Source organism: Cydia splendana, chromosome 17 (assembly GCF_910591565.1).
Source record: "Cydia splendana chromosome 17, ilCydSple1.2, whole genome shotgun sequence".
NCBI classification, from domain to species: domain Eukaryota; kingdom Metazoa; phylum Arthropoda; class Insecta; order Lepidoptera; family Tortricidae; genus Cydia; species Cydia splendana.
This window is the reverse complement of record NC_085976.1, coordinates 9,278,061-9,305,255: the sequence shown is the minus strand read 5'-3', so window position 1 is coordinate 9,305,255 and position 27,195 is coordinate 9,278,061. Positions and strand designations below refer to the sequence as shown.

Genomic DNA, 27,195 nt, shown 5'->3' with positions numbered 1-27,195 from the left:
GTAAATACATGTACCTATGTACATAGAATAACTGAAAATACCGATGTTTGACTGAATACATATTGGTTTTGTTATACCGCTCGCGTCCATGACAGTTCAGTTTTATATGGAGCAGCTGTGCCGTAAAATGTTTGTAGTTTTTTAAGTTAACTACATTATAATGTAGGTAATATGTTTTTTTTTTAAATGAAGCCCAACCAAACTCTTAAAGTAACTGTTATAGGAACCATCATTGAACGCGAGAGGTACAAACAGTGAGAATTCAGTAGGTATGTCCCTACAGTACCTACCTATAGTTTTCCAGTCTGTTCAGCTCCAAGTATCAAAAAGGCCAAGGTCGGCCAAGTGCGAGTCGGTCTCGCGCACGATGGGTTCCGGACCATTTCGCAAAAACGGCAAAAATCACGTTCGTTGTATGGGAGCCCCACTTAAATATTTATTTTATTTTGTTTTTAGTATTTGTTGTTATAGCGGCAACAGAAATACATCATCTGTGAAAATTTCAACTGTCTACAGATGGTACAGAACAGATGGACGGACAGACGGACAGCGGAGTCTTTGTAATAGGGTCTCGTTTTTACCCTTTGGGTACGGAACCCTAAAAAAACGAGCATCCCCGTTGAACTGACACCTTCGCAGCGATGCTAGCAATTGTCGAAACACATTCCGTGTAAATTACAGCAGTTCCGATTGGCCTGAAAGAAATATTGTTGACCTTTCGGAACAAATTACTAGAGGCTGTAATTATTTACCTATCTCGTGTTGTGCGGGAATTATGCCGGGAATATTTACCTGTTCCCGGGAATATGTCACAAACTAGGGAAAATTATTATTATTATTACTAGCCTATATGGCGTCCCACTGCTGGGCAAAGGCCTCCCCCCTCGATTTTCATCCGTCTCGGTTTTGAGCAATTTCCGGCCAGCAGTTGCGATATGCGTCCATAAGCGGTATCATGGTCGCATTTTTATCACTTGTCATGCCATGCGTCACTTTCGCACTTACATATTTGTTAGAACGTGATAGGCATGGTGACAAATGATAAAGAGCCGACCATCTTAGCCCTTCAGGTCATCTTGCCATCGCATCACCGACTGGGCCTGCCAGATCCTCGCCCAAAATTATGATAACATAACTGACAAAATGTCAGATGTCTTCTTAATATAATTTTATAACTAAATTTAGAATTGTGATTTTCATTTGTTGTACGATTATTAACCTACTTTATTTTCCAGCAGTGGTCACAGTAAAATTGCATTTTAGTTCATTTACTTTGCCATCAATGGCAACCTTTTTGGTGATTGCAACACGAGGCGGAACTTAAACATTCCCAAATATTCCCTTGAGCCTAGAATATTCCCATGCACATTCCGTAACATCTCTACGGACCCCAAATAGAGGACAAAGCTAGCAGAAATTGAAGGTTCTTTTTGAACTCGAATTTAGAGCGCTGGAACGTCGTTGATTGGACCAATATGTTCTTGCCCGGGAATTTTAAACTAAGGACGAACGGAATACTTGCATCGTGAAAGTGATGTCGGAAATATTGGAATTTCGAAATTCTGTTTTATTTTTAAAGTGAAGTGCGCACTGCATTCTCTAATTGAGATTACATACCTACACATATTACCATGTTTTTTATTAATTGAACGGTGTCCGAATAACAGTTTGTACAGAAAAATGGATTTTTCACGTGGAGAATGGAAGCGGTTGTGTATTGTATCTATAGTTCATTACTAGCAACTGTAAAAAAAATTACGGTACGGTATGCATTTTGGTAATTTCAACCATTTAATATAAGGGTAAAGTAAACAGAAGACAATTTTTTCCCAATTGATCGTAATTTTCCGTAGTCTTAGGTACTTATTTAAATTTATCGGAATCTGGGAAGCGGTTGTATATCACTACAGCTTATAAAACAAAGTCCCCCGCCCCGTCTGTCTATATGTATGTATGTATTATGTTCGCGATAAACTCAAAAACTACTGAACGGATATTCATTAAATCATTATCAATAGAGTAATTTTTGAGGAAGGTGTATAATTTGTTAAGGTTTTGTGTAACCTGTGCGGAACCGGGGCGGGTCGCTAGTTAAATAAAATAAATAAATATTATAGGATATTTTTACACTAAATTGATTAAGCCCCACGGTAAGCTCAAGTAGGCTTGTGTTGTGGGTAGTTGTATTTATAGTCTTAGTAGTTCTATTCCAGCCCTGGGCACTTGATGCTTTAGTTACTTTTTCTTTCGTATATGACATTTATTTCATCTTACAGTTAGAAAAATCTTACCGAATGCGAGTCATGCCACGCCGGCGGGAACTCTATATCGTTCTGCCGGACCTCGTCCACTGGCTCAGGGTCCCTTGCGTTCCAGGTCCCGGCCTTCTGCGCGTCCAGGGACACATCGTCTTCTTGGGCCGGCGTCTCTGTGCCGTAGAAGATCAGCTCCCATTGGGAGAGCGGGCCCGCTGTGGAGTAGGTAATACATTTGAATAATACAGTGAAACCTGGTTAAGTGGGACCTGGATAAGTGAGAAACCTCTATAGCTGGGACTCATGGTGCGGTCCCGACACTTTAGCACTGAATTACCTCTGTTAGTGAGATAAAACGAACCTCTATAACTGGGATTCGTTGTTGTGATTTTATAGTCACATTTACCTCTATAATTGAGACAGAGAGTGTATTTTACCTCTTTTACTGAGACTATATTTATAAGATTACATTTTCCTAATTGTTTTTTAGAATTATAAGGAATTGACCTCTATATCTGAGATAACGTCAATCTATGACATCTCTAACTTGGACTTTATTGATCAATATCCGTATTCTTTTAACTCTCAGTCTATCCTCAAATTCCGCATATGCTTAATTGTGTCTAAATGACTTCAAGTTTGATTTGGTTAATTTCTGCAGTTAAAATTATCGAAACGAAAGCTGAAATCTTGATAAGTAACACGAATAGTTAAACAAATTTTCATTTATTACATTTCTAAGACGCAATGCAGAAGTCCGTATCAAATTGTATTTAATTTTAAAATATCTATCCTTTGGAGAATCATTTAAAATAAATTCAAATAAATATTTAAACAGACTTAAAAATTATTTAGGGACAAGGATTATTTTACCTTATTTATTTTTAAAGAGAATTACAAAATACATTATTAACCACCTCTATATCTGAAATATACTGTATTCTCACCTCTATTAATGGAACCCTCTGTAAATGAGACAGAAATTTATTTGTACCTGGCTAACTGAGAGCCTGGGTAAGTGGAATACCTCTTTAAGTGAGACAGATCTGCTCGTCCCTTGAAGTCTCACTTATCCAGGTTTCACTGTACTTTATTTTATTTTCTTTATCAGGATAATATTGCTAAATGATAAATTTAGCCTACATCCAAAGACAATTCTCACTAGGATTTCAGACAGTGACTCAGTTCAATTTGGAAGTGATTCAAGTTTTTGGGTGTAGCGATAGATGGAGCTGTTCTGTGTAGTAAATAATCTGAATTGCGCTGTCAAGAGTTTCTTTAGGATTCGGGACACAAGCAGTTCTCATTACGTAAGTATGCCAATTATAAACTGAAATAGATGATACACTAAAAAAATCTGTCGAATGGACAGGACGTTAGCCACTTCTCTTAAGTATATGACATTTATTTCAATTTATAATTTATTAATATACTTACGTACTGTCACAATATAGAAATGAAATAATGATTCCAGACTCATACAGATACTTTGTGGGACCAACATTCTAATAACAAATTTAAACATGAGCTTTATGTACTAGAGTTTTAGAACAGGATTCGATATTTTATCCAGCGCAACCACAATCAGTAGTCACAATGTTTGTGGGCCATTGTGAAGACAAGTGAGAGTGCTTGCTTAGGAAATTCAATTTCCGTAGCAATGTTTACTTTCTATTGAGTAGGAAACAAAGTGAACGAAGGATGTCTTACGACATGCAAAAATATTATCGAAAGGCAACATAAGGCTTCCAGGGCCGTTTTATAAAGATACAAATTCGCCGTTGGCCTCTTTCTGTAACAAATATGGTTGTTAGAGAAGAGACGAAAACTTGTTTCTTCAGAAAATGTTACATATACATTGAATAATTCTGAATTTAGTAAATTATTCTAATATAAAAAAGGTAGTTTTTGAAATGTAACCTAGGTAATACAAATTTAAGGAAGCTATGGTAAAAGCAATGCTTTGCAGATACACAGCTATGCTCTAAATTAGTGCTACAACTACAACTATACAACTTAAATACATTAACATGAACTACGAACTAAAAAACGATGCAAAACAAGACTTTTATGCAAATAAGACACATTAAAACAAAGTAGCTTAATGCATTATAATTTAAATAACATCTAAAAATCACTGAAACGAAGTATGGAAATCAACATTGGCTACAAAATAAAGTTTAAACAATACAAACCCGACATGCAAAGAGCGCCGGAACAAATGTGATTGGCGCGCACGGCGCGGGTCTTTTGAACAACTAGGCGAGCGCGGGCGTGTGTATGCAGACAAACCAACGGTAAGGGGATAGTGGACGACGAATAAAACTTAGTTCCTATTATCCTGCCAAGATAGTTACATTATGGAAAATATTTTTACACAATTTATTGTGCATTAACCATAGCTATTACCCCTCGTTTAGGATCCCCTCGACTTTGTTTAGATTTTTTGATTATTATAAGGAAGAAAAGCGAATTCCAATTTTTTTAAAAGCTCCTACGTCTTAAACCAAATAATTAAAAAATCGGAAAAATCTAACGATGGGCATAGCTGTGGTTATACATCGAACTGCGTAAAAATAATTTCTATAATGTTTATATCCAGATAGGATAATAAGGAATGGACACTACTGGTACGAAGAACGCTGGTTCGTGCTAGAATATAACCCACCCGCGCTCTTCTCGCAATCACAACACACTGCCAGGCTCAAACTAGCGTCAGAAAATAAAACGGCAAAACGAATCGCGACATGCTGTGTACCGTTAGCTTGCAGCGACGCCGGATAAATCAGCTGGATTTTCGGATTGTGCTCGAACAGACTCGTCATCTTGCGCCCTCTGGCGTCCGCCAGCGGATCACCTAAATCCCCTTGCAGGTTTAAACTCAAATCTGGCGCCGAAGACGTCGCTGCTCGCGCTGTGGAACTGTCAGTTGACTGCGTCGCTGGTCGAATCTGTTTAGACTTCTGCGAGTTCCTATTAGAGTTCTTTGAGTTCTTATTCTTTTTCCTCTTCCCTTTTACTACTCCGACCGTATAAGTAGGAAGTACAGGGACAGGTTTCCCTCTGTTTTTCTTCGTTTGGACCACGACGGGTCGAGTGGCGTTGCTCTTTTTGCGCACTAGAGGGTTCCGGAAGGGTATGGGGTCGTTTTTGGTTGCGGGCTGAGTCGTGCCGTATAAAATTAATGACCAGTCTTGTAACGTCGCTCTGCCTGGGGTTCATAAATGTTACATGACCACGTTAATCACATGTGTGTAAGAAACTACTACATAATTCAGAAATAATTTGTCTGAAAGCATCACTAATCTCGATATCCAGAAAACCATATTTCGCTGAGGGACTTTACATAATAATAGATTAAGAGTTTTGTTTGTAAACTATATTATTATGTGTGCAATAAACAGTTTAATTATTTACAGAATAAGTATAATATCCAAATTATTGATTTGCTTACAAATCTACGGTACCTAAGCGTCGTTCTAGATTTGTGGATTCGCTAAAGCTGATGAGAATGAAATATTTAAATTAAACCAATGACACCTATGATTTATGAGTGATACTCTATCATATCGAGATATATATTACAAGATGTGACGTGCACAGTGTACACACACACACAGATGATTTCGTTCAGATATTCAATGGACAATATGTCGACGGTATTTTTTCTGCTAATTTCCCTAATCTAATCCAAACTTGTCTTTCGTTAGCGGAAAAAGATATTTGCAATTTCGAAAATATACTCTCAGACAAATTACTTCAGAATTCTGCGTGTCCCAAGTACAAAACGGATTGTTAGTGAAAAGTTCTGCTTACCCATATATCGTCCCTCGTTGGACACCTCGAGCTGCCAGACACCGATGGGGTTCTCGCCCCACATGTGAACCGACATGAACGGCCATGATGTGAACCCAGCGCGGGACGAGTCGTGAGCCCTGGAGGAAAAATTATACAATTAGTACATGGAATCTGGATTGTAGATCACACAGAGGCATAACAAGCCATTTCTTCTAGAGGCCTAGTCAAGTGAAAATCATTTGTAGAAAACGCCAAACGAAAAATAAACAAGAACATTCGCAGTCACTCTTAGAAATCGACCTTATACGCTAAAATAATCAATAGGTACGAAATAAAATTCGTTTGTACGGGACAGCCCGCTCGGCACAGACAGACTGCTCCAATACGTAATATTTAAATATGATCCAGTTTTGCTATAGGTACCTGTCATCCAGATACGTTTTTACTTTTCGATTGGCGTTTGATCTAATTTGAAATTCGATAAAAATTGAAGGATGGTGTGAAAAGGGAAGGAAGGCCAAGTAAAATGTATGTAGATTAAATTACGGAAAATGTAGACGTCGTACCAGGAGGTAAAAGAACTCGCAATAAGATGAAAGGATAACACAGACAAATAATAATGTCCTAAATTAGAATAAAGTAAGTGCCTATCACATTTAACATGAACATTAACGGGTTTAGGATGACAAGGCCTAGAAAATTAGCAGCCGAATGGCCGGCGGGAGCTCACAGCTCTCAAGTTTTCATTTCATAACAAGGAAATGATAGTCTAACATAGTGGTTCTTAGTCTTTCAGTAACTCGACAAAAAAGATTTTTGGCCAGAGACCACCAACAGTTTGGAAATTTACATTTATCTATGAATAAAATCAACAAAAGGTTGTCGAACGCTTCAGGTACTCCTAGGGACTACGAATGATCCTCGGATCGCCGGTTAAGACCCACTGGTTAAACACGCGTCAGAACGGTTCAAACGCACCCACGTACCGAGCAATAGAATTACTAAATAAATTCATAGCTACAGTCCAAAACGCAGACATACGGCTCGATTCGGAAAATGAATTAGATTTCTACTAGACTTCAACAAGTTACGACATGGATAATTTAAAGATATTTGTAAGAAAGATATGTCAAAATTGACGTTTCCGCGATTCTGGAGGTCCTCTTGAACGATTTCGACAAGTTATGACTTAGATATCCAAGTCACATCTAGTCGATATCTAATGTAGATCTGGTTGATCTCTAAATCGTCTCAAGATCTTGTGATTATCTCGAAATCCGAATAGGCCTGATATTCGCAGACAAGTGGCCGTCCCTACAACGTAGTATCAGGATTTTTTTAAACTCTACCTATGTTACTTAATAATTATCAATTTTTTTTTAAATCTCTATGTAACTTAGTAATACATAATATGTATGTTTAATTCTAGAGATAGTTCGAAAGGTGTATAATGTGTGTAATACAAGTGTACTAATTTGTAATTTTATGATACTGACTAGACTGTATCATCATACCTCACCTCTGTGTCATATGTATTAACAGTATAAGTGTCTTGGCTATAGCTGTAAACTTATACTCAGTGTTTGCCTGAATAAAGAATAAAGAACAGAATGGACTATATCTAGTATACCTACCCTCCACCGGCTTGGGATAAGTAGCTAATGGATGAGCGTTGGAGATGCGAGTAGTTTAATATAATTACCACTGTTACAAAACTAACTTCGGGCTTTGCCTAAGCTTTATAACCTATAAATACGGCTGTCTCAACTTCCTCTAAACTTGTAGTGCAGCAGCTAAGTTAAGCAATTTATATGGGTAATAAGTACTAGACTAACATTCCTGTTGGAGTTTTATACCCTTTATTAATATAACTTAGCTTGCCTTTGTTAGTTTAAAATAAGTTTCGTATTATCAAAAAGAATAGATAGTATAGAGGGGTCCTGTCATTGTAAATTTTGTAGTCACTGTAAATTTACTGCCATCTATCAACACACGACTAAAACTCAAAATGAAAACGTATAAAGTTATCAAAAAATGTATATATATGGATAAATGATTTTATAATTTTTATATCATTTTGATCCATGTTCATTCACTGATATCTATGTGTTAAATATGAAACGGTGTCGTTACGCCATCTAGCCGAGGATAGGCTAAAGGTGTGTGCGCCACCTATTCGAGAATGACTTTTACTTGAATTCCGAGGCACGTTTTTTCCTTAGACTTTATTCGTCTTATACGAAGTTACATATGTCTTTGGTATTATGTACCTATTTCTAATAACCACAAATGTCTAAGGGAACGAGACAAATGAACTAAAATAATTTTTGAATATTAAAGACGGCGTAAACTGATAGAAAGAAAGAAATAACGGTACTTATCAATAGATGATAATCGTTTTAAATGGGATGGCGCTAGTTACCTCTTTGAAATGTATATTCAATTTCTATATCGCGCTATCAAAGTTTCTAATAATCTTTCTAAAACAAAGTTGCTTTAAATACAATGTCCAGTAAACTCTAATTGAATTTCGATCCGCCGTTATCCGTTTGGCGAGAGATTTCTCTGTCGACCTCTCTTTCTCTCACTACAAGTTTAAGACTCAAGGGCGTGCCTCATTGACAAAGTTTCGAAGACAGAAACAATGTTAACATCGATGCCTGCCTTTTGTTTTGCTTCTTTCTGACCCCAAATTAGGCTGAGAACGCATTACAAGATACGATGCCGTAACGAGGCCGATGCGACGTGTTACGGTAATAGACGGAAAAACTTTGATACTCAATCATACAAAAAGAATTAAGGACAGGCGTATTCTGATTGTAATAACCGGTTATGAATTTGATCTGGATTTTCTATGGATTTGATATGTCAGTGTCAAAAGTGACATTTTTTCAACCAGAAACGTCAATTTTGACACTGACAGATCATATCATTTATTACACAATCTAAGCGCGCTAAATTTTCGCGGTAAGTCATCGCATTGTGTAACTCGCGTTTCGGCCCTTAGAGTTTGGATCGTCTCAATATAAGACAACATTTGTAGGTAATTGAGTTTCTTTGTAACAGAATCGAGGTAAAAACAAATATAAAACTGTGTAAGGTCCACGATTAGCTTTGTGAATCCCGCGCCCTAGTTACAGGGACAGATATTTGAGTAAGATCCGTATAGGCTTCGCAATAAATTTTAATACAGCCTATCGGTCTGATTCGAATTTTAATAAACAACAAAAATTACATCTCGATACGATATGGATCGGACCTGTCAGTGTCAAAAGTGACGTTTTTGTTTGAAGAAAGACTCCCACTACTAAGATGAATCTAATGGAAAGGCTACAGGCGATACTAAAGATACAAATGCCCAAAAACATAACTATCCTTTGGCAGTCAGGTAAAATAGTCGTGGAACCGCACTTTTTACGAAGATTGAAAATCGGTAATATTTCCTCGTCTTTAATGGCAGTAATTATAGGTTTGAGACTTTGGGCTAATTAGGCGCATTTAGTTTGCGAACTTCCCGCACAACTACATAAACCTTTGTTCACGTTCTGACAGTTACACATCTTCAAAGACTAATTACACATTTGGGCATGGCTCCAGGCTTTTAGGACTTAGGGGAATTATAGTTTGTACATTTCACGAGTTGTGGGGACTTTGAAGTCTGGACAAAGCTATGTTTGATAAGGATAATTTCAGACGCAAATAGAGAAATAATTAGTTGAGCAAGCGTTCTGAAGAAATGTATTTATTATAAGCCATCAGTGGCGTAGCTAGGCGTGGGCGAAGTACATCGATTGTATTTAAGTAAACAACAACAAAGATCTGATCTGAGACAAAAGTGGTTCGCATAAATAAAAGCATTTAGAAATTGCCGATATGTTTTAATTGGATTTCTGTTGAATAAACAGTTTGATCGAGGATATTTGCTTGATAAATAGAATGACGCAATGCAGGGATTTGGATCGTAAATAACCATCTAGCCTTGTACATTTGGGTATTATTCGCGAGTATTTAATTGAGAAAATGTAGCTACCTACATTTAGACGGTTTAACACATGCTCATTCCATATTACTCTATACGTCCCACTACTGCATAAAATGTTTGGACATGTCGTGCCTTGATAATTTTATGATGTTGCAATCATTTCATAAAATGATCGGTTGGCCACTTCATGAAAAAGTCAAATCTAATCATATCATGAAGAGATCAATTCTATAATGACATTTCCTCACGTTTTCCTTCAACAAAAAGCAAGCTTCTATAACAGAAATATTCGCAACTTAAAGTAGCATATTGATATCCTGTAGTCTTTCATATCCCATACCTTTTGTTCTGGAAGTTATCACCAAAGGAGTTCAGCAGAGCTTAAACGTTAGTAAGAAAGAGCTAAAGGGAGGTAAAGGGGAGAATGAACAGTTTGACGAATTCTGCTTAGACAAAGCCACGGCCGTCAGGAGCAGACGCTTGCCTAAAAATAAAAATAAAATATTTTACCTCGGTGCAAGTAACGTGACCTCAGTCCCAGCTGGTGACGTAAGAGTGATCTTCAGGTCCCCCCTCCTGGCCGCGGAGAGTGAAACCTTCGCCTGCACGTGCTCCAAGTAGTTGACTCCCGGACACGCGTTCACGTCCAACTGTGGGATGATGGCTTATATTAAAGTAATGTGGTTTTGAGGTGGGTCTAAGTCCAGTTGATTTTTTTACTACTTTAATTAGTTAATTCAACCTTTTGTTACTAAAAAATAAATCAAAATGACAGATTAACGGAACGGATAGACCAGCGGTAAGCAACCTTTTAGCAGCCAAAGGGCCACATAGTAGTTAACGAAGTTGACGCGGGTCGCACTTTGAGACATTGTCGTTTGTCAATAATAGCCAGGAAGGCTCGCGGGCCGTAAGTGAAGGGTTCGCGGGCCGCCTGTTGCCGACCGCTGGGATAAACGGATAGTTTCAAACGTTTACGAATAACATGCTAAGAACATACCTGTAACGTCACACTGGAGCGGGGCGGCACCGCTCGTTGCGGTTTTGGTGCGACGAGCTCACACGTCCGCTGCGGCGGCACGGTTTTCCAGCTTCGCGCCATTCTGACCTGAATTAAACGTTTTTTTTTGTTAAACACTCTTTAAACATGTTCGTAAGTTGATCTCTTATCTTCCAGAACATCGAAATGTCAAAAATCTTTAACCTCCAGTTTAAAATTTTTCATAAATTTTATTTGAAATGCGAGTGTGATATCGCAACGTTTAATAACAACAAAATGCGCTGAAATATTTACTAAAATTTCTTTTAATAGTCATAAATGTTATAATAGACTACGAAAATAGTGTTTTACTAAAAGTATAGATACCATGCCCGCAGCGTCCAACAGCCCGTAGCCGAACGAGTGAGACACGTTTCTACCAACTCCGTTGACTCGCCACTCGCCACCGGCGCTCAGGCGCTCTGGACGCGCCGTCCGGACCACTGGGGGGAAATATTAATAGGTTTAATAAAATAAGGTCACATACATATAACTATAAGATTTCAAAATGTTTACACCACCGCCCAAAAAAGAATATATATCTATGTCTCTATTCTTACGTTTGAATTTCTAAAACAATCTTTTAAAACACACCCAAAATTCAATCTAACATAAAATCATTTGCACCTACTTCTAAAAGTAAAAACAAATAACATTTCATTTTCACTAGGCTTTAAATCATTATTTTTATGTTATATTCATTTATTTTTCTTAATACCTACAAACACTTTAATCCCACAATCGATTACAAAAGTTTGTACTAATATTAATGCAAAATATTATATAATTAATTATTATAATTTATAATAAAGTCTAGACGGCCTAGCAAATAAACAACCCGAATGAACCGAATAACCTACAAAATTTACTTAAAATAGATAACAACCTACAATACACATGAAAATACCTAGCATATTAAATTGAATGTCTGAACTTTACTGTAGTCAAACGACTACAGTAGATATGTATGAAATCATTTATTTATATTATAATAGATATATACAGAGGGCACCGAAATAAAGGTTTATTAATAATTGATTGGCTGTGTAAAATAAAATACTGTCATTAGACCCATTAGTTTTTATACTGTGGTTCGACCGAGCGCACTAACTTGGTCCACAGAGTGTCGTAATTCAAATTTTTCGGGTAACTATCGTCCATTTTTAGATATTTTCTACTCTCTCGGTGTTACAAAATACACGTGAAATATTCTGCTGCAATATTAATGAATTTCGGCAGAATTCTCTCAGGTTATATTTTTACATTCTATGTTACTAAAATTGATACTTCAATTTTTTTTACTGTTGTAGGAATACCTAACATTCCTAACATGTCAGACGATCAGTTTCAGCAACTTTAGGTATACCAAACAGAGGTTTAGGAAAAATGTAGTTAGGTTTTGTTTAATACTACTTCGGTGGCAAACAAGCGGCTCTAGGTATGTTGAATTTCGTTAGCAATTATTTCTTACTTTTAATTAAATACTTACACACGTGCATGGACAGCCGAGCTTTCAGCGCCATATGTTATAAACGTCTCAAGAATTAACGGACAAATGTTCCGGAAAAGATAACTCTGCCAATATGTTTCTGTACTTTTATTATTGCTCTAGCCCTTATCTACTTCGGGCCACTTGCACCATCCCACGAACCCGGGGTTAACCGGTTAAACCTGGAGTTACCATAGTTACCAGTACAATTTGACACTGGGTTAACCATTTAACCGGTAAACTCCGGGTTAGTGGGATGGTGCAAGTGGCGCTTAGTTTCGACCGTCAATATAATTTTAATTTATTAGGTGTAGGTATATAGTATCCATGGCCCTTAGTCTCGACCTTAAATATAATTTGAATTGATTATAGTATCCACCAAGATTTTTAAAGTTTGCGCGTGACCCTGAAGCATCAGATTTCATCGCAGCCCGATTTGGAAAATGAGGTCAGACTATACAAGCGTACGATTTATCATAAGTAAGGAACCTAATATCTACGTCAATAGACACGTCTCAATTTCGGCAGCTAATCGCTTTTTGCGGTAACAGCCACGTCGAACTTTGAACCTCGCGTTGTTACATTCACCTGAATAAGCTTTATAGTTTATAGTTGTTAGCAGAACGTTATTAAACTAGGTTGCTTAGGTAACTTTAGCACTTCTTGCAGTTATTAGGAATTGACAGGTGCGGCTGTATACTAATTACAGTGTTCGTTTAAATGTACTTTACGTCAGTATTTCTTCGCTTTTTAGACGAGGTAGGTTAATGATAATTTGGTAATAATAAAACTGTGACTCAATTCTAAACGGTTTACCTACAGTAAGTAAATATACAAAACGTTTTTTTTATCAAATTGAACTATCAAGATCACTGAAACGAAGTGACGGCACAAAAAATAATTCAACTTTTAATTTTTTTCAACTCCTAAGACCTGTCACCTTAAGCAGGGTTTGAGTTTGAGTATTCATTCTTTCAGTACCTTCATATTTTACAAGTTAACTAGGTAAATAAATTAAAAACTTATAGGCTAAACTCACACCGTGCACGTAAAAAACTTCTCGACTAAATAGGGCCCAGTTTTTCCTCCTTATTCTTGCAATTTTTCTAAACTTAGAAAACGTATGGGGAAAGTTGCTGAAAGGTGTGCAAACTAACTTTATTTTCCTCTATATCAGCGACCATGTAAATCTTGAACTAGTGCAGTTTATGAAATTCTTGGAAAATTAATAATTCACTTGAAACGTCTTTCGTTACACGTTACTTGAGATAGCTGAAGCTAGACGTACTTTGTAGTAGGTTTACTTTGAAACACGATTCCAGATTACACGTTGTGTAGGTTAAATAAATAATGAATTAGTTTCCTTGTGAGTTAAGAGTGCAGCGTTTTATTAAATGTTGAAACTCGGTAATTAAATATTATCTATGACTATAAAGGTAACTTATAATTTTACAAAAGCCACCGGTTGCCTTTAGGTACAGGTTTGGCGAAAGCACAAGTGATAAATGCAACACCTTTTGTAAATGCACAACACAACACTAGAGGGCACAAATTAAATTATTTTCAATGAAAATATTTATATTCCAGCCTTGGGCACTGGAGGCCTTGGTCACTTTTTCTCTCATATATGACATTTATTTCAGTTTTTAAGTAGCTAGAACTTGGTTAAGGTCTCTCAGTTCAGCTGATTCAGATTTCTCTCTTATTCCTCGATTCCTCATGACTGAGGGTCGCGACCACATGAGGTCGTTATTTTGTGCTCTCCATTCTGCACGATTTTCCGCTTTCCTAATAATAGGCGCCTGGCAGGCCTTTTTTACAGTGTCCACCCAGCGGGTTGGTGGATGTCCACTACCCCGTCTTCCATCCACCATGCCAACCATAATGCGCTTTTCAAAGTTGTCCGGCTCCCGTCTGGCCACGTGTCCAAAGTAATTAAGGATCCGCTGGATTCAGATTTAAATGTGATGAATACAGTCGACGTCGAGCCCTACTTGAGGGATGGCAAAAGATCTTTTTTCAAGGGTGTTTATGCAACCTGTGATAAGCATTAATCTGTTTTCATATCATTTCATGTCCACGTTTGGCATGTCCCGCTTACTTAAATAGTGCTATTATGTTTTATGGTCTTACCGCCTTAATCTTAAAACTTTACGGGCCTGATTTTGTTAAACTATGTTTTATCCCTATCTTACAAATACATAAGTCAAAATGACAGATAAAGACAAACGATTCATAGCTAATTCAGGCGAGGCGTTTATGAATAACGCTAATAGTGAATAAGATCGGCTATGCGAGCACATAAACGTCTTCAACAACAGAGCAGAAGCAGTCGCCGTAGCCAAAACTGGTCGGAAGAGTATACTTGAATCACGTGTGCGTGTGTGTGCGTTGTTACCCCCTTCATAGATGAGTCTATTGAGCTAGGTGGTGCTAGTGGTGATAGAGCTTACTTCAAATTGTCCTGGATTCTTACCGATATCCCTCCAAATCAGCTCGCGGTTGGTTTGGAGGGCTACTGGCCGTGAGGGGCCAGGGTGACCCGCGGTACATGAATTACATGATACAGGTTTGTCGTCAAATAATCCTGTTATTTATGCAAGAGCGGTGGTGGCCGAGTGGATATGACGTCCGACTTTCAATCCGGAGGTCGCGGGTTCAAATCCTGGCTCGTACCAATGAGTTTTTCGGAACTTATGTATGGAATATCATTTGATATTTACCACTAGCTTTTAGTGAAGGAAAACATCCTGAGGAAACCTGCATACATCCGCGAAGAAATTCAAAAGGTCGTGTGTGTGAAGTCTCCAATCCTCATTGGGCTAGCGTGGGGACTATAACCCAAAGCCTCTTGCGCATGTAAGGAGGCCCAGCAGTGGGACGTATATAGGCTGAATTATAATCCTGTTATCTTACCGATATGCTGCATGTCCCTCCACGTCAGCTCGCGGTTGGCTTGCAGCGCGAGCGCGCAGATGCCGGCCGCGAGCGGCGCGGACGCGGACGTGCCCGTGTGGCCGGCGGTACACGAGTGGTGCAGGTCTGTTGTCACCACCTTTAGACAAAAATTACATTATTATTATTGTAGTATTTTACATGAGCTTCGGGTATGCTTCGGTGGCTCAGATGAATACTCGCTTCAATCTCGCCTGAGGAAGTTTTTTCTTATTATGAAACTGCAACTTAGTCTATTTTGAGCAATTTAAATTAGTTACTATTGTAAATGGCTAATAGGGTATTTGACTGTATTTAAAATAAATTATTTTACACCATGCAAGAAATAAAGCACCAGAAGATTACGTGACGTCACAGTTTCATATAAATTCCATAGTAGCAAAATCGTTTTGACAGTTCGAAAAAAGAAACTGATTTGACTAGAAGTCAAATACCCTATTATGTAGAGTAGAAAAACGAATTTTTCAACCAGCGATGAACGCATGAAACGTAAACTTCCCGAACAGGTGAGTTGAAAATCCCACTTCCAAAGAGATAGAGTTTAAACTCCTGTAATTGGATTGACATGTTGAGTAGTCGCTCGCTAGTCTCGCTACGGCTATTCCCATTGCCTATCGACTTACGAGACGAGGGCAGTGCGGCTAGTTTGAAGAAGCCTCCGATCAGAACTTCCGCCTACTTACTAGTCAAAAAGAGGTGAGTAACTTGTCTCGTTATAGTACTATCGTACAGAAAAGAAACTTCCTACAAAACCGAAGTTTGACAGCGATTCAGGGAAGAATCATACTGTCCCTTTCTTATGTATGGTACTATCCCTTTCGACTATTTAGGGTTGTCAAAATCCAGGTTATTATCTTATTAGTGGTCGTACACGCAAAGGGACGTCAAGTTGTGCCAACCGTAATAATTGGTCGGAGCAATGCTGAGCCGAACGGAGCCGAAAACACCCGAACGCTCTAGTTTCCTACCTCTACCCATAGTTAAAATGCCTGGGAAGTCTATTAGGTTGGTTATGTCCGATTCACAATGACCGGATCCGGAGTCGACCCCGGAGACGACGACGACGGGACCAGAAGGCCTCGCTAACTACGTTCAACATGTTGCCTCTCTGTCACACTTATAAATTCGTACGTAAGTCTGACAGGGAGGCAACACGTCGAACGTGGTTCGCGGTAGGCCCTCCGACGCTCGGAGCCGTCGCGACGGACGGCAATCGATTACTAATGGATCGCTAACGGAGTCGATATGACACTTGACGATGCCAGCCACTGGCATCTGCGTGTTGCCGTCGAGTGAAATCGATTAACAACTATATAGGTATATACCTAACAGGCAAATAACAACGGCCTGTAAGTTTCAAGTTCTTTCAGCACCCAGAACCCATCGGCGTCTATGTGAATCATACATTACTACTGTTTCGCTCGAGTCGGCCACTCGCTCCCTGAGCAATTGGAACGAAACCTGTATCTTTTGTGCGGGCAGCGCTCCACTGATTGCATCCCCCGGCCGTTTGTTACAGACGGACTAACAGAAAAAAACCTGCACGTATACGGCTATCCGGTATTCGAGGTGCACGTGCACTAAAACTGCAATGAGAGTTTTCGGCTTTTAGGTGCGCCTAGCGTATTAAGAAATAAAACCGGCCGCGCACGAAGGGTTCCGTACCATTACGCAAAAAACGGCAAAAAAATCACGTTTGTTGTATGGGAGCCTTAAATATTTATTTTATTCTGTTTTTAGTATTTGTTGTTATAGCGGCAACAGAAATACATCATCTGTGAAAATTTCAACTGCCTAGCTATCACGGTTCATAAGATACAGCCTGGTGACAGACAGACGGACAGACAGACAGACAGACGGACAGCGGAGTCTTATTAATAGGGTCCCGTTTTTACCCTTTGGGTACGGAACCCTAAAAATCGTGTAATTTATGGCTCAAATCAAGTCAAAGGCACTGAATCTCAATAGAATTAAAGTCATGGTTATTTCGCTAACTCTAATCACCGTTCTCTTTAATTGCGTCTAAACCCATTGACACTAAGTATACCCGGATATAGTGACACCGAAAAGTTTTCGCAGACGCACCCGGGCCTTATATTTCCTTAGCATTTGGTATTTTGAAATAATTTCGAGAGGCAGGCTATAAGTATTACAACCTTATCATTATCACTCTACAGCAATTCATATAAGTCTATTGCGCAAAACCAATCCTAGACCTTTCTGATCCAATTGCACTCAGTAAACATTTTCACTTCATTCCTGCGCTGATGTGTATAATTAATTGGTATCAAACATTCTTGGTTCTGAATACAGCTCGGGTCATATTATAATGACACGAACTCAATTTCATTACCTCGCCCGTCCATTCATCAAGCAGATACATTTTTGTGTCGTGTTACTCTGAATTTCATTTATAAAGCAACCTACTTTGTTCCGTTTGTTATCTTTGGCTGCGATAGTTTTTATGCGGACATTTTTGCTTTAATGGACGTTGTTTATTGAGCTGGTTGGAACAGTTATTTCTCTCGTTTCGTTTGCATTGAGCTTCTAGTTATACGATATTCGTAACGAAGTTGCAGTTTTAATCCCATTTAAGTAATTGAATTAGCTCTATCAACAAAACTAGTCTTTAGGTGTCTGGGTGTCTTTGTTTTGCAAATATGTCGAGAACATTCTTTTAGAAAATTAGGAACTGAGTAACAAGGGTTAATGCCACGATACTTAAGCAGATGATAATCAAGATACTAAAAGTTTTAATATCTAGATGAACTAAAAAAGAAGTAAATAAAAAATACGCTAACGGTGAAGAAAAAGACAAACAGATCTCAAAGCTAGAAGTAGGTAAATTCGAGGTATATCAAAGTGTACCGTTAAATGCAACTATTATGTTACACAATCAGACAACAGCAGTTTTATTTAACTTCAAGAGGGGAAGCTGTGTGTTTCAGAAGATGTAGCTGGGCCATTTTATTTAAAGTTGTCCCCTACGCTTTTTTTTCAAAATTGGGATTTTTGATGTTATTTCTACTCAGAATCATGAGCTCTTTTTGATCCTAATAGGAGAAAAAAAGTGTCCCAACTTTTTTTCTTCTATTAGGATAGAAAGAGCTCGTGATTCTGAGTAGGAATAACATAAAAAATCCCAATTTTGAAAAAACAAGTGTAGGGGACAACTTTAAAATAAATGGCCCAGCTATCGCAGTTGAAGAAGAGGATGCATAGGATGTCGATATTGAGGAGAAAGATTGATAATAGTCGAATATTACTCACCTGTTTCTCATTTAGCGCGCCACTGCTATACGTGGCAGCAAGCGTAGAGCTGCACATCTCTGAGTACCACGGCACCTCCCCTCGCTCTGTCGCGGAAGAGATGGAAAGAGTCCAAATGGAGTTGGTGTATCCATCGCAGTTGCAGTTGTCATGCTCGCGTCCGCCGTTGCCGGAGGCCCACACGAAGATGGATCCTTTCCCGCTGCGACCCTGCGGAACATGATTGCTTTAGTATACAATGTCGGGTCAAAGAAATAACAAGATCAAATGCAAAATACTTTTGTCAGGTCGAAGAAATAACAAGTTCAAAAAAAGAAGACTCAAGTCTCTCTTTACAGCTCAGAACTCTGTAGGATGCACTCTTTTATCTAACTGAGAAAAGCCGAGATAGGTATTAGACACTGAATAAAAAGTACATTATGGCTAATTGCTGTATTCTCCGTTTCCTTTTATTGAGGTGTGCAATAAATAGTAGGTACAGTCACCTGCAATAATATGCTACTCTTTGAAGGCCGCAAAAATATGTGACACGCTCTTATGGCTCTACAAATAAGATCGTGTCAGATATTATTGAGGCCTTCGATGTGCTACATATTAATGCAGGTGACTGTACGGACCATTAGACATGAATAAACATATTAAGTTAATTCAAATAATACATGAGTCTCTGTAGTTTCAAGTACTCGGAGGCTAAGGTGATTACTAACCATGTAACGGTTTGAAATCTGGTTTAACAGCGTTTTATATTTAAAAAAAAATGGTTTTACCATTATTCCACGGAAACGTGCACAATTTCACAGTGTTCTTTAATTCGAGAATAAAAACGTGGCGACCTCATGCTTTGTAATCAAGCAGTGTCCCTAGCTATTGGCTCAATCGATAGCAAGGCTGTAATTAACCTTTTAATAAAAAATCGATCAAACAAGGCCCGCATTTCGTAACGATCCCGAGAATAAATTAACTATCACAGTAAGCACACAGAGTACAGAGGCATTGATTCTAATAAAACCGTTGCTCTTTCTACAATATGAACATAAACAAAATTGATAATACCTAAGTAATAAATATAAGAGTTCGCTTCAGCAGCAAAAAACAGATTACCAAGAAAAAAACACGAAGCATTACTGGCGATAAACGAAAGAAAATATACGTTAAATATTCCCGCGAGTTACGCTTACGCGACATTTTTCAAATTTACACAAATATAAAATTATACGCATAATTTGAAGAGTGACGGCCCGATTCGAACTTTAAGATACGTCAGTTAACAGATCTCATTCATTCTTCTAAAATTATGGCTTCAGCCCATTGGGGCTATTTCGCCAGTGTCAAGGTCGTAGTAGCAGGGTAAAACGATTGAAATTGTACGGTTAGTACAAGACACTGTACGGTGATTTAGCTCTTGTAAAGCGATAGCGGGCAGTGTCAAATGTGACGTTTCTTCAAACAAAAACGTCACTTTTGACACTAACACATCTAATCCATATCGTTTCTAGATCTATTAATTGACGTATCTTAAAGTTCGAATCGGGCAGTGAGTTGCGACGCTTGCAAGAATTCGTCCCCCGCAGCTATCAGACGTTAAGTAAAATTAAGTTTCCTTGCAATAAAGCTAGGCCTCGAGCCAGCGAAGATAATCAGGAAAAAGTACGGCGAGGAGAGCTTAAACGAGGTTTCGGTGTAAACAAGGAACGAGACGTTTAAGAGTTGAAGAAGGAAACAAGATTAGGGTGAACTTGGGTAGTTTGTGATAAAAAAATATGCTTTTATAAGAAAAAGCCAGTTTAATACCAGAAAATAGTCTCGTTTATAAATTTTATGTTCAATAATAGGTAAGCGACCAGACTACCACCACACCAGACCAGACTGGTTGACCAGAGTTGATCATCGTTGATTTTTTCATTGTGATTGACATCTGTACATGCAATTAATTAATAGGTAAGCAATTTATAAAACTGCACCTAAAGTAAAACACACTGTTTTAAATCTTGCTAACTAAAGGTTTAAAACAGCTACACAGTTCATAAGACTGTGTTATTACACATTTTATTATATGTATGTAGTTACTAAAGCACATAGGTACCGGGTGTGTTTGGCTAAGTAGTTACCTATATTTCTTTCTAAGTGACGCGACTGAATGGGATACGAGTATATTTGTATTTGTGTAAAATCACAGGTTTGTTAAGAGGTTTGTTTAGCGTAATTAATGGCCCTTTTCGGTCTTTACGTATCATGCCCCAAACAAGCATCTAGAAATAAAATACATAATTTGAAAATTAAAAAAAGATGGAAAAGTTCGCAGCTTTGGGTTTATTGCTTCGTATCCAGGGGGATTTGTAATATCGCTTAGCTCACATTTATAGGCGAAAGAACAGAGACAAAGCAGAGATTTGTGCAACTACCCGACGAAAACCCTGTTCGCTGTAGTTACACAAATCTCTGTTTTGACATTTTGCTGGGACATCAGTTAGCCGCGACCACTACCAGTGAAACCTGTGTCGAAACGCCGGTATATAAAGGTAATAAAATAAATAGACCGCGATAGACCCGTCTATAGTTAATATGTGTTCAAAACGCGAAAGGTGAAATATTATACATAGTTATTTAGCCAGTAAATGAAGTGTCATTAAGGTGTAAAGTGAACAACATACTCGCCCGACTTCACCCTATGTAAATTTTACATCCAAGAGCACTTGACCATACCGTGTCGCGGCAAACAGGAGAAAATAATTGCGTCATTACAGAAATTACACTCCCGACTCGACTGTGCGCCCTTCAAACTAACTTAGTTACACAACTTCTGCCACGGGAAAATGCACTTTAACTAAGTTGAATAAGGACAAATATGGAATCGGGGTGGTATGGTGACAAATTGTTGCAGTGTTCCGAAGCCTGCCAATATACGTGCACACAGTGACCAGTGTTACTTTGACTTTGTTACGTCTAGCCTAGCTCACCCAACATACAGCATTTTCCTTTTCTTAATTTGAACCTCGATCCTTCTATAGACTTTATAATAATTTACTAATTGGTAGTTTTGTTAGCGAGAAAGCAATGAAACAAACGGAATGCTACTTTATTGGGGTTATAAAAGGGTCTACTAATTAGGTAGATTGAAACAAAGTTTCTTGAAACATTGTAATGCACATTGGACCTTAAGCGAGGGGAGCGCGCAACGAGTTCGCCGCGAGCGCGCAACGATCTCGCCGCTAGCGCGCAGCGATTTCGCTGCGTACTGTCATGTTGGAATGGGAGCGAAGTCGTTGCGTGCTCGCGGCGATACCTATCGTTGCGCGCTCGCGGCGAACGCGTTGAGCGCCCTAGGCGAACACGTTGCGCGCTGGCCTCGCTTTCAACTCGCTCGCAAATCGCCAGTGTGGCCCCGCTCTAAAAGGCGAGGAACTGAAAACCGTTGAGTGCATTTCGCATGCGTGTATTTAGATCTAAAACGTAAGTGTGAACTGGCGTCCTGTGCTCTCTAAGCGATCGTAATATGACCCCGTAGCGAACCGTTGTAACTTTTCATTAAAACCTATGGCTGCGTGAACTGAAAAATGCGAAACATAAAAACGCTTGCCAGGCTGGCTGAAAGGACTTTTGTTCGCTTTTCAAGGACTAATTCTTTATTAATAACATGAAAGGGAACTTGAGGTAAGTTGTGCGCTAACGGGAATTATGAAGTTTTTTATCGTTCAACTTTTTGGAAGATATATTTTAACGGTGGGTTACTTGAATATGCCTGCTTCGAAGTTGTGGGTACGCGTATGTGGGTATTCGTACGCGTAGGCGTATTCTCTATGCGTTAGTGATACATGTATGTAATATGTATTGGATTGGGATACATTAGTTGCGATTTAAGCGCTTGCTTACACTATCGCATAAACAAATGTATAATGCCTCTTGGGTCTTATTCCCCGTGCGCATTTGATTATCAAAATGATAAAAAATGTATTAGGTACTTACTTAAATGTCTGCACTCGACGTGTAGAGGATACCAATTTATTTATGATAACTTCTAAATTATCATAAATAAATTGATTTTATTGAAAAAAAAAATGGCTGGACGGATTTGGATGACATTTGAAAAATAGGATACAGGATAAAGTTTAACTTCATCTCGGACTAAGTCGTGGACTAATACTATAATTCTAATACATTTTTGGCAAAGTCCTTCTTTCAGACAAGTATTTCGGTAGATGTTCTACGTTCTACCTACCTAATGAAAGGTGATTGAAAAATTCGTCGCCGCAGGTAGCTCAGTTGATAAGAACGCTGGGCCTGTATCCGATAAGGTACAAACAGCAACACTCCTAACTGTACATCGGTGGACCTTATTACGAAAGGCATAAGGTCCACCAATGTACAGGTAACAGTTTATTTATATTAATTTTTATTTATATGAGCCTAGAGTGCCACTGCTGGGCAAAGGCCTCCTCCCTTAAGAAGAATCCAGTAAGAAAATTTATTTCTTTAATTAAATGTATTTATAGTATACTTAATATTGTATTTTCGTTTCGGAATACGTCACCGTCGTAACGCAGCTTTAATTGAAACTCGCTAAATAAGGAAACATAATTTAGATCCGTCGGAATTTGTTAGGACTGACGTAAATACCATTTCAATTAGAACTAGCTCGAGAACCGGGTGAACAACGTGACTGATTTGTTATTAGATAAATAAATATACATTAGGTACCTACCTATAGTTAGTAATGAAGTAATTAATTAAAAAAGGGAATCTTAGTTCAGGCATTTGTAATCCACTTGTCTCTACTAACAATTCTTAGTCTTTAAGAGCAGCCACTGTACAATACTTCTGTCAATAAATTATTTGTATTTGTATAGGACAATTTTACACAGATCGCCCTATGGCCAATTCGAACGTGCACCTAACATCAAACCGATATTGGAATGGTATATTGAAATCATATCAGTTAGCTGTCTATCGCGCGGGCGTCTCGGCGCTCATCCTCATACATGTACGGACAAGACAGAGCAAAATAAATGCACGCTTCACAAAAGAGTAAATTAAGTTCATTTGACTCGGCCTTATTATAATAATCTTACAGATTTTCTTAAAGATCAGAAAAAAAGGTAGGTAGAGTTAGACCAAGATAAGTAGCGATGTTGATAGCATAGGCAGTGTAAGTGTTATTTATACACGTCATACTTTCATAGGAGTGAACGTTTAAAATAACACTTACACTGCGTGTGCTATCAAAATTGATGCAGACTTTTCTTGGTCTAACTCTACTAAAGTTATTATCAACAAACTATTTGTCAAAACCTAAACCTCGAAATGTACAGTCGAGGTCACAAACATCTTGACAAGCGAACGTTTCATAAATTATTTATACGCCTGTAAGACACTGAAAATAAGGACGACCTTAGCCTTCATTCAATATATTTTTGGAAGGTTTGTTTGTAAAGATGTTTGTCAACTCTACCGTACCTACAGAAAACATGCTATGGGCCCGATTCGGATTTTGAAATAGACATCTATTAGATATCTTTTACGTAAAAGTGACATTGGTTGCCCGAATTGCGCTGCAAAAGAGAACTAGTTGATACTAAACTATAACGTATCTAGAATGGATCTAGTACGTGTCGTCTCTTGTGAATATCTTGAAGTTCGAATACGGCAGTATGTTTCAAGCTGAATGTAAGAATGAATGCAATTCGCTTGCCGCTCGCTCGTTCGATAAAGTTAACCCGCCAATCAACATCAAGCGAGGATAATGATCGGGTAAACAGAATTAGCCGAACAAAGCGGAACGAGACGACTGCGAGCGACCGTCAATGCCCGTGTGACTCAATACATTACTGGGTCAACAAAAGCTCGACAGATAACAAAAAAAAAGATAACATGTTATGTTACTTATGTTTCAGGTTGAATGTAAGAATGTCTGTAATTCTCGTCGCTTGCTCGATTGATAAAGTTAACCCGCCAATCAACATCAAGCGACGATAATGATCGGGTAAACAGAATTAGCCGAACAAAGCGGAACGAGACGACTGCGAGCGACCGTCAATGCCCGTGTGACTAAATACATTACTGGGTCAACAAAAGCTCATTGTCATTGCGAAATTTGCCTGTCAGCAGTAGTTGGACTTTAATAGTGTGAAGAGAGACACAAATTATGAACTATATTATTTAGAAATGTTCACCAATTTCCAGTGAAAACAACACATCATCATCATCATCATCATCTCAGCCATGAAAACAACACGAAATACTTTAGGTTATAGCTGGACTTTAATCAGGTGACATAAAAGTCGCATTGGGATAAGTCCTGGTTTCAATTTTCTTGGCACGAGAGTTGACTTTCAATGCAAAATTTACAATTAAATTAATGAACCGTAATACAAATATTTATAAAAAGTGTAATTATTAATAATGTTAATCATGAAAATTTTAACTAACTCGTATCAGTCCTCGTTTTAGTCTTTTACCAGGCCTCACTGAAAATCAGCGTCACGTTGTGTGTCCTAGGATACACAACGTGACAAAAAGCTGAGTGGGGACCTTTTGGCACAAATATTTATGTAATTGAATCTTAGTTTTGTGTTATTTCATCTTGTGTTATTAATTATTATTTGTGCTAATAAACATTTCTTATTCTTATTCTTATTCTTATTCTTATCAAAGTTTCTCGTAAAATGATTCACCCCTATATAGCAGGATATATATCCTGCAGGCATCGTATAGGTATTTACAGTTTAGGGGCACCAAAGCAATAAAAACGCGTAACATTTCAAACGAAAAACAAAACAGCAAACGCAGCTTGTTAGTAAAACAAAGAGCGGTGGGGCGCGGTCGCACGAGGCCGCATCCTATGTGCCCACAAATCGTTTTGTATTTCGTCTGTGACCCCGTATTTGAGCACTGGATGACAACCATGTGTAATCAGAGGACAGATTTAAATCTGCTGCAAGTCGCTAAGCTTTGTACTGTGTGCGATCGCGGCAATAAGTAGTATTTGTTGTCAGAGTACTGTGATATAACATTCTCTGTGCTGGTTGAGTACAAATCGCTGTCACACTAGTCGCTGACGATGACAGTTTTCAGTTTGTTGGTACTGCACTGAATGGGTTTTATTCAAATTTGCGGACAATAGGCGGAATGATTATTTATTTGGGAATTCAATTACTGTTGAGTGACGTTAGGATTGTAGCAATTGTTTATATAAAACATAATTATGTTGTAGGTTACAATGATTGTATAACGGCTCATAAATGATATATTGCCGTTAATAAGCTTCATGACGTTTCCAATGATCATTTTACCTGACAAACATTTAGGACTGTATCGATTTTAATCATCTGAGTTGCATTCAACACGACTTTGTAATTTAGAAACACAGATATGATTGATGTTGTTCATAATGTTCATGTTTATGCTCTTGGCTATTATAAACAAACCTCGTGTTTGTCCATTATCCATCATCTTGACATCCTCATCAGGGTCCTAGGATGCACTGATTAATATTATTTTTAATTAAACAAAGGGTATATATAACACAGGGCAGGGGTGATCTGCGTCACTTTACTTTAAATGTGTGACAGTTGTCAACAAAAACTATAATTATGTTGTTGTGTCCCTTAGGGCCACATGCACCATTCACTAACCCGGGGTTAACCGGTTAAACCTGGAGTGACCATGGTTACCAGTACAATTTGACACTGGGTTAACGGTTTAACCGCTTAACCCCGGGTTAGTGGGATGGTGCAAGTGGCGCTTAGTGACTCTCTCAAGGATCGCCCGATGCACCAGCCCTCCGGGCTGCGAATTTACAAAGCCTATACTGATAAGGTCCAGATGCGAACTGAACTGGATTAGCTTTTGTTTGGACAAAACTTGACCAAACCCTAATCCATTACAGTACAGAAATTTACTGAAATCGTATAGACTTTGTTGGCTAAATTAATATGGATATTGTTGCTACAAATGCTAGTTTGTTGCGATCTAAAACTTGAATAATATTTTAGTAATGACTCCGATTGTATTGTATTAATTACCGTTCGTGCTAATTACTTAAAAATGCCTAATTTTTTTTTTCATTTAAGAACTATATCAGTTGAGATTTCTTATTAGGACATGTTTAGTGTGAAATCGTAATACAATTATAAGTCGACTGTATTTTATAATACATTGGTACACATAACGAAGTAGATGATTTATTTAAGGACCAAGATTTACTACGGTGTTCTGCCTTTTCTCCGAAGTTTTATTGTTCGAATTTCACTTGCCAGACAACTTTTCGCAAATGATTTACTTTGGCAACCAACATTCGCCAAATTTTCTTCATGACGACGTTTGACTTTATAGAATTATTGTTAAGTAGATTATTATTAGGTGTACAACGTTTGGAGTACATTTCTTTGGTCAAATCATTCAATTTGCTACA

The 27,195-nt window shown here is 38.2% G+C and overlaps 1 protein-coding gene across 2 annotated transcripts in view; it reads right to left on the bottom strand.

Annotated features, from left to right (window-relative positions):
• Positions 1–27,195, bottom strand: part of LOC134798687 (furin-like protease 1) — a 370,044-nt gene that overhangs the window by 15,207 nt on the left and 327,642 nt on the right. Inside the window, exons 8-15 of one of the 2 annotated variants that reach the window (XM_063771058.1) lie at positions 18,789–18,998; positions 15,480–15,618; positions 11,402–11,517; positions 11,036–11,143; positions 10,546–10,685; positions 6,072–6,190; positions 5,014–5,466; positions 2,292–2,470 (exon numbers count right to left, since the gene is read on the bottom strand). In XM_063771058.1, the coding sequence (XP_063627128.1) occupies positions 2,292–2,470; positions 5,014–5,466; positions 6,072–6,190; positions 10,546–10,685; positions 11,036–11,143; positions 11,402–11,517; positions 15,480–15,618; positions 18,789–18,998 (1,464 nt within the window). The remainder of the gene's footprint in view (positions 1–2,291; positions 2,471–5,013; positions 5,467–6,071; positions 6,191–10,545; positions 10,686–11,035; positions 11,144–11,401; positions 11,518–15,479; positions 15,619–18,788; positions 18,999–27,195) is intronic. The other variant, XM_063771059.1, reaches the window with a different exon arrangement.